This window comes from Merops nubicus, unplaced genomic scaffold (assembly GCF_000691845.1).
Source record: "Merops nubicus isolate BGI_N331 unplaced genomic scaffold, ASM69184v1 scaffold19038, whole genome shotgun sequence".
Classification (NCBI taxonomy): domain Eukaryota; kingdom Metazoa; phylum Chordata; class Aves; order Coraciiformes; family Meropidae; genus Merops; species Merops nubicus.
In genome coordinates, this window is record NW_008625338.1 from 4088 (window position 1) to 11978 (window position 7891).

Consider the following 7891-nt stretch of genomic DNA (forward strand, 5'->3'; position numbering starts at 1 on the left):
GTCTGGTCTGTAGGCCCCTGAAGAGGCTTCAATCATATTCTGTAATCTTTGCTGCATAATTAGTAGATCTGCAGCATCTGCCTTGAGCTTTCCATAGCTCTAACACAAGTGGAACAGCTCAGAGCAGCCCCTCTCAGCCATGGCCAGCACACCAGTGCCTTGTATGGCACCCTCTCTGCTCTGCCCTGAGGATTATGGAATCATAAAGGCTGGAAAACACCTCAAAGATCAAGTCCAGCCATCACCCAACAGTCCCATGACCACTAAACCCTATCCCCAAGTGCCACATCTCCCCCTTTTTTGAGCCCCTCCAGGGTTGGGGACTCCAGCACCTCCCTGGGCAGCCTGGCCCAGTGCCTCACAACATCCTCTTGGCTTCTCCTTCGATCCTGTGGTGCCCATTTACCCACTCACCCTGGTCCTGCTCAGTCCTCACACTCCTGGCCACAGCTTCTCTGTCCTTCCAGGGCTGGTCCCACGCTGTAGTGAGCTGTGTGTCTCCCACTCCACCTTCACCTGGCCTCCTCTGGATTCCATTTTTGATTTAGGGCAATGTTTGTGTGCAGGGGAGTGATCATCCCCCTGCACTCAGCACTGGGGAGGCTGCACCTCAAAGCCTGGGGTCAGTTTTGGGCCACTCACTCCACGGAGGACCCCGAGGGGGACTCTTTTTGTCTTGTTTTTAAGTGTATTCTTCTGGTACTAAGGAAACTCTGTTACCCAGCATGTAACAATCATCCCAAGGGTAGCTGTGATTTTCTGGAACCAGAAGAAAGCCAGGGTAAGTAGGAAGGAGGAGCCATTTGGCTACCACATGGCCATCAGAAGATGAAGCTGACTTGCAGCTTCAAGGCTGGCTGTTGCACAGCACCCTGTTTGTGAGCAGGGTGAATGATTCCATTAGCTCTCAGGCCAGCCTGGGTGAAAATCTTGTTTAAAAAGGACACTTCCCAGCATGACTTGTTGACCTTCTGATGAATAATGAGCACAACTTTGTTGGGAAGAGGTGGCTGAGGTCACAGTGCTGGGGATGCAGGGATGGAGTTTACCCCCGAGGCCAAACACGTTGGAAAAGGCTCTTCCCTTTTCCAGAAGGGCTGCTGAAACTCTTGGCTAAGGATTTTTGTAATATCCTGTCACTTCTGGCCACTTGTATAATGACTTTTATTTTTACCCTGCAAGCTGTGTTTTGCTGGAGCTGGTCACCTGAATCAGCCTCTGGGCCACATCTAATGAACTTCTGTTGCTGTTGGAACTCATCTCGACTGTGTAATGAAACAACTACTGAATGGAAAAGGGGGAAAAAAAAAGGACATAACTGCCCCAAAAGCAGTGGAGAGAATAGTTCTGTGGAAATCTGCTGGATGTGGCTCAGATATTTTTGTCCTGGTGCTCACCATGACCCTTTCTTTTTTGTGTCAGTTATTCCTAACAGGCTCCTAGAATAGAAACCCAGCATTAAAGCTTAGAAAAATCCTCCTTTTAAAACCCTAACAGTTCTGGGTTTTTTGTGCTTGAAAGGTTTTCCTTAGCAGAGGCTGACACCAGGAGAACACCATCTTGTGAGCCTTTGAGGAGGAGATAATTGAGTGATATTTTCCTGATGAGCTTTATCTCCACAGCCACCTCAGCAAGCAGAGACTTCTCCTTGTTGCTGTTGCACAGATACAGCTCCTGGCACCCTGGCTCTAAAGAGAGGAAGAGGGTGGTGGGGGGTTAATGAAATAATTCACCAAGAACAGACAAGAATCAAGTCTGTGAACAGAAATCTGTCAGTAGATCTGATGATGAGAGGGCACAAATCACAGTGGCTGGTTGCTGTAATAAGTTGTCCCCTTCCCTTGCTTGGGTGAGAGAGTTTTTTAGAACCCCAGACTGGTTTTGGTGGGAAGGGACCTTTCAAGGGCATCCAGTCCAGTTGTGAGAGCAGCACTGAAGTCACTGACAGCAGCTGCTCCTGACAGCCCCTCAGGAACATGTCAGTTGTTTCATGGGAAGGAAGAGGCATTAGACCTTGGCAGGAGGTCTTCTCAAAGCATGATTCCTCCTGTTGAGCTGCTGGAACATCAGAGATCATGGTTTGCTTGTGTCCCAAGGTGAGAGTCAGTGTGGAGGTGAGGAGTGAGGGCAGCTGGCTGCTCTGTGTGCTCTGCAGGCAGAGCTGGGATTGCTCTGGGCTGGGAGGTGTCCATCCATCCATCCATCCATCCATGCAGGGCTCCACTGGAAGGTGTTTTTTCCAGGATGGTGTGGATGAAGTGCAGCATTTCTCTGTTCATGGCCCCAGTGGCTGCTTGTCAAAGTCTTGGAGCCTCTGAATTTGTGAGGAGAGTAACAACCCCTTTTATCTCCCTTTGGAAAGGCTCAAGCTGTAAATATTGGGGTATTTCTGTGTTTGTGTGCTGCCATAGTGATGAAATTCTGGCTTGTGCTTTGCACCCGTTGCCAGTGTGAGCGTGTAGCTCACCAGAAGTGTCAGGCAGTGTTTGCAGTCACTGCCTGACACAAGGAATGCCTCAGCCCCCTCCTCCAGGAGCCTCAGCACCTCCTCTTGAAAATTCCCCACCCATCCCAGTGCTGACATCACCCAGGGAGCTCCTGAGGTTGGGTTCTACCAGATGTGCCCTGGGCAGCCTGGCACAGCCCTGGGCAACCCTCCAGGGCAAGAAATTGTCCCTTAGGGACAACCTCAACCTCCCCTGGGGCAACTTGAGGCTGTTTCCTCTTGTCCTGTCCCTTGTTCCTTGGGAGCAGAGCCCGACCCCCCCCTGGCTCCAGGCTCCTGTCAGAGAAGGTCTCCCCTGAGCCTCCTTTGCTCCAGGCTCAGCACCCCCAGCTCCTTCAGCTGCTCCTCCCCACACTTGGGCTCTAGACCCTTCCCCAGCAGCTCCGTTGCCCTTCTCTGGCCACTCTCCAGCCCCTCAAGGTCCTTCTTGGAGTGAGGGGCCTAAAACTGCCCCCAGGATTTGAGGAGCAGCCTCCCCAGTGCTGAGTCCATGGGGACACGTGTCCCCTGTGGGCAGGCAGAGGGGTTAACAGGGGGCATCTGCCCTGCCAGCCCAGCCCTGGCCCTGGTCAGTGTTGTTGATAGCAGCAACCCTTTGGTGGGGTCTCCTGCTGAGCTTGAGGTGCATCACAGCACATCAAACAGGCAACGTTTGCCTTCAGAGCAAACTCCTCACCGTGTTCCTGGCATGTCAGCTCCATTCCCTTCCTCCTCCAGGCACACTGATGTCCTCAAGGCTCAGGGGGTCCTGGGGCCAGTGTCCTCTCAGTGATCCCAGTGACAGGACAAGGAGGAACAGGCACAAAGGGGAACATCTGAACAGTTCTACCTGAGCAGGAGGAGAAACTTCTTTGGGGTGAGGGTGCAGAGCCTGGAGCAGCTGCCCAGAGAGGCTGTGGAGTCTCCTGCTCTGGAGAGATCCCAAACCCTCCTGGCTGTGACCCTGGGTGAGCTGCTGGAGCAGGGGGGGGGATGAGATGATCCCCAGAGATCCCTCCCAGCCCCTACTGCTCTGTCTGATCATTGTAAGCTCCTAGAGATGGGATGTTTCTCTGGCATGGTCACTTAAAGTAGTTTGAGTAAAAATCCTTAGCACTATCCTGCAATTTTAAACATTTTTTGGTGTTGTTTTCCATAATGACACATGGTGCCCTGTCCTGTGTGCAAGGCATGATGGAGAAGGAATGTCTCCTGTTGTGTAATTTGACAATTTTCTCTTAGAGGTTATTGGAACATGCAAAGTTGCCATTTGCATAGAAATGGAACATCTGTAACTCTGGTTGATGTTCTCCATATGGTCCTTCTTGGCAGGGCTGGCAGGAGCTCCTGGCTGCAGACACACAAACCTCCAAGGAGCAGATCAGGAGGAAATCCTGCAGGGTGCTGGACGTGTTTGGGGGTTTTGAGGGAGATGCAGAGATGCAATAAAGGGAGAGAGAGAGCTTTGGAAGGTGAAATCAGAGTCCCAGACTGGTTTGGGTGGGAAGGGACCTTGAAAGCTCATCCAGTCCAACCCCTGCAGGGAGCAGGGACACCCCCAGCTAGAGCAGGGTGCTCAGAGCTGGGTGCAGCCTCCCCTGGGCTGGGGCAGTGCCCATGTCCTGCACACCCAGGGGCCTGGCAGGCTGGGTGCCCTTGTCTCCTGGGTGACATCTCACCTCACGAGAGGCTTTTTCCCAAGCTGCAGCCAAGTGGTGTCCCTGGCTCCTTTCCAAGGGTGGGTGACACTGGGGTGGGTCAGTGTTCTCAGTCAGGTGCTCTTGACTTCTGCCACTGCAAGGGAAAACAGACTAATGCTCATGTCTCATTTCCTGGCCTCTTGAGCCCCTTTTGGACCAAGCTCAGAGGCCTCCACAGACTCCTGAAGATCTTCCAGTTCAATCTTTTCCACTTTTGAACTCCTACCTTCCTTCCTGTACCAGCTGCACCTTCAGATCATCCATGTCTTGTCTGCTGGACTTTCTGGCAGGACCCAGCTCTGAGTTTCTCCAGGAAAGCTGCTGGTTGATTGAGGACTCTGGTTGATTGAGGACTCTGGGATCCAGTGGCACAATTTTTCACTCTCTGCTTTGATTCTGCAATGAAATGTAGATGATTTCCCAGGAGGTTGAAGGGGAGCTGGGAATCTGATGCAGCTGGAAGACAGAGGTGATTGTGAGCATCTCACTCCTCCTGGTAGCTTGCTGGTGGCTGAGTGGAGCATCCCAAAACCAGCAGTGGCCTCAAAGGTGCTCTGCAGGTATCCTGAGGTTGCTCTGCTTTGGCTACTCTTGGCTCACACTTGGTAGTTTTCTTTGCAGTGATTAAATCTAATCACACAGGTTCATTTCAGAGACAACAGTGAGTTTGTATCCTGGAAAAAATACCTCCAGACTTCCAGGAAAATAGGTGTGAGAGAGTCTTAATTCCACATCTGTGGGGCAGTGAATGTTTTTCATGTGTAATACATAGAGATAAAACCCAAGCACGTGTGAGTTAATTTTTGTGTACCATTATATCATTTTTAACATACCCAAGTACAGCTATTTCTGAGCTTTCTTGTTTTTTGGTGTGTTTTTCTTTTGAAAGAGTGAAAGTCCTGCAGGAATATCAAGGCAGCCATCCACAAAAGGATCAAGGCAACGTGCCAGACCCGGAGGAGAAGGTAACTAGAGGGAGGATATTATTTCTATTAAATATTCTGGAGGGTTATTGAATAGGAGCAGCATAAATACTTAAATATCCGTGTTTATTATTTTCAGGGCTTGTTTTATATTCCCAGCCTGTGGTTGTGAATCCAAGAGGCAATTTTTCAGCCTGGGTTTCATGCCTGGTTCAGGTTGCCTGTGTTCCTCCTGCAGAGCTGGGGGTGTCAGTCCAGCCTGCTCCTGCCATTCAGTGTGTTGTCTCTGGTTGGGCTTTTTCACTTGGTCTGTAATTATTTTTATCTATTTTTTGGCAAGAATTGATTCTTTGCTTAATAACCTGACAAGTTCAGACAAATACACCTTGCAGAAGTTTGCCTTTTATATTCTCTTAACACACACTGTCCAAGTGGATAAAATCATTGCCCATTACTTCAACTTCTACACGACCACATGGAACAAACCTTTAAATCTGACTTTTAATAAGAGCAATATTCAGCATGGTGGTTTTTTTTAACTAAGAATTAAGACAGAAGGTTGATTTAGTCAATTGAAAGACACTTGTGAGGCAAGGTGTGCTGTGCCTGGAGGCATCAGTCATACAGCATCAACCCTGAAGTTGTAACTTCAGCATTTGTTAATATTTGGCAAGAGTACTCTTCCTAATTTTGGCCAGAGAGTCCAATCTTCACTTATTTTATGCCTTTTTCCAGTTGTTTTTCAAGGATCTGAAGTCTCAGTGTTTGGTCTTTGGGAGTTTTGGGTTTATAAATGAACATATTTGTCAAAAAAAAGCCCAAACCAACAAAACAAACAAACAAAAAGGGGTGTTCTGAGGTGGAGTGAGTGCTGGGCAGTGCAGAAGGGAGTGTCCCTGGGTAGTTGTGTGGTAGGCAGTACATGGAACTGCCCACAGTTGGGCTTTCTTCAGCCATGAGGAGATGGGTGGGTGAACTGAAGATCAGCCAGACCTTCCTGAGTGATTCCACAGCTTGAGACACTGAATATTCTCCAGGTGTGAGCTGGGGAACAGTGAGGAGGAGGCACTGAGTGGAACCTCTGCCTTGCAGCCCATCTGGTGCTGTGGGAACATCCCTCTGAGGACAGGAACAGCAGCACGTGTTGGTGGCTTTTTAGGCACCTTAAATACCTGGAGAAGCTCTGGCAGTGTGGAGTGAATGTGTTGATTTCAGAGCTTAGTTCAAATTGGTGCTTGGAAATGGCCAATTTTACCTCCTATCTCAGGTACTTCTGTGCTGGGAGGCTGGAATAATTTTAATCATTTTGCAGCTGAAAAATACCATCTGGGTTCCATTAAATGGAGTCTTGTTTTACTCCTTGGTGATCCTTAGCTGATCCTATAACTTCTCTTATTTCCCAAGATTAGAATATTTGGTTTACAGCCTGAACTGGCACTCAGCTGCAGTGACCAGACACACACCAGTTTATGGGGTCATCCCTTTTTTAAGAGCAAGATCCAGTTTTTCTGATCAATTAAATCTGGTTAATGACTTATCCTGTGCTTTGGCTTTGAGGTGATGCCATGGGCAACGTTGTCATCATTGTCATAGTGTAACTGGAGGGGTTTTTAAGATAAATGCTAGATAAAATGGTCTCTTTTTTTTTCATTTCTTGATTTGCAAAACTAAATCTGCTTTAGGTAGCATCAAAAGTAGCATTTACTAGGTAGCATTTGTGGATTAGGCTCTTTTTAGGGCATCCCCAGCAGGTTGTGGAGTTCAGCTGCCACAAATCTGCTTCTCTTGCTTGAAATTTCTTCATAGCTTTAGGATAAAAATGTGTTTAAAGCTAAACCAACCGAAGTATTTTCTGTGTTCCAAGCAGTATACAAACAATAGTGAGTATTTTAGCAATTATTTAGACTTTAGGAGGTAATTATTGTATTGTTTCATCAGCTCTCAGGCTAATAAACATCTATAAATCCTTTCTGGAGTGAAGAAGTTGCCATTAGCTTGAAGCAAGGCACAGAATCCCATCAGCAGCCCTGTAAGGAGTCTTTGTGGACTCTGAATGTTATTTATTTACAGCCAAGGTGGTTGATTCCACTAGGAATTAGTTTAATAAACCTTGCAGAAATAGTAAGTGCAGCAGCTAGTTAGCATGGTGGTTTTATTTTCAATTTTTAGCTTGTTTTTGGGTTTATTTGACTCTCAACTGCTTTGTTTTACAGGAGCTGTGGAAATGAAGAGTGTGGCTGATAGGATCTCAGAGGAGAGTGTTCCTAACCTGCAAGAGAGAGCTGAACCAGCACCTGCCACAAGCCAGAGAGGTGAGGAGAGGGAAAAGCTGGATCCTTGCAGCTGAATGATGGAAGGAGGGTGATGGACACTGACCCCAGCTGCTGCCCTGTGCTTTGGTCCCTCCTCCTGTGGGTTTTTCAAAGCAGGAGATCCCTCGTTCCCCGAGAGACCAGCTGCTCTTATTTTCTCTTTCCTCACTCCTGTGCATCTTCCCAGAGCTGCTCCCAGTGTCCCAAGGGGGGTGCAGGGCTGCTGCATCCCCCCTGAATCCCTGGGGGGATGTGGTCCCTCTGAGAACTTCATCATCATCCCCCCTGAACCCCTGGTGGGACATGGTCCCTCTGAGAACTTCATCATCATCCCCCCTGAACCCCTGGTGGGACATGGTCCCTCTGAGAACTTCATCATCATCCCCCCTGAACCCCCAGGGGCACGTGGTCCCTCTGAGAACTTCATCATCATCCCCCCTGAACCCCTGGTGGGACATGGTCCCTCTGAGA

The 7891-nt window shown here is 48.8% G+C and overlaps 1 protein-coding gene across 1 annotated transcript in view; it reads left to right on the forward strand.

The window, feature by feature from the left end:
• Positions 1-7891, forward strand: part of TRAF3IP1 (TNF receptor-associated factor 3 interacting protein 1) — a gene marked incomplete at both ends in the record, with an annotated part of 18160 nt that overhangs the window by 4083 nt on the left and 6186 nt on the right. The window contains 2 exons of the mRNA XM_008945651.1: positions 5075-5150; positions 7322-7420. Of these exons, the coding sequence (XP_008943899.1) occupies positions 5075-5150; positions 7322-7420 (175 nt within the window). The remainder of the gene's footprint in view (positions 1-5074; positions 5151-7321; positions 7421-7891) is intronic.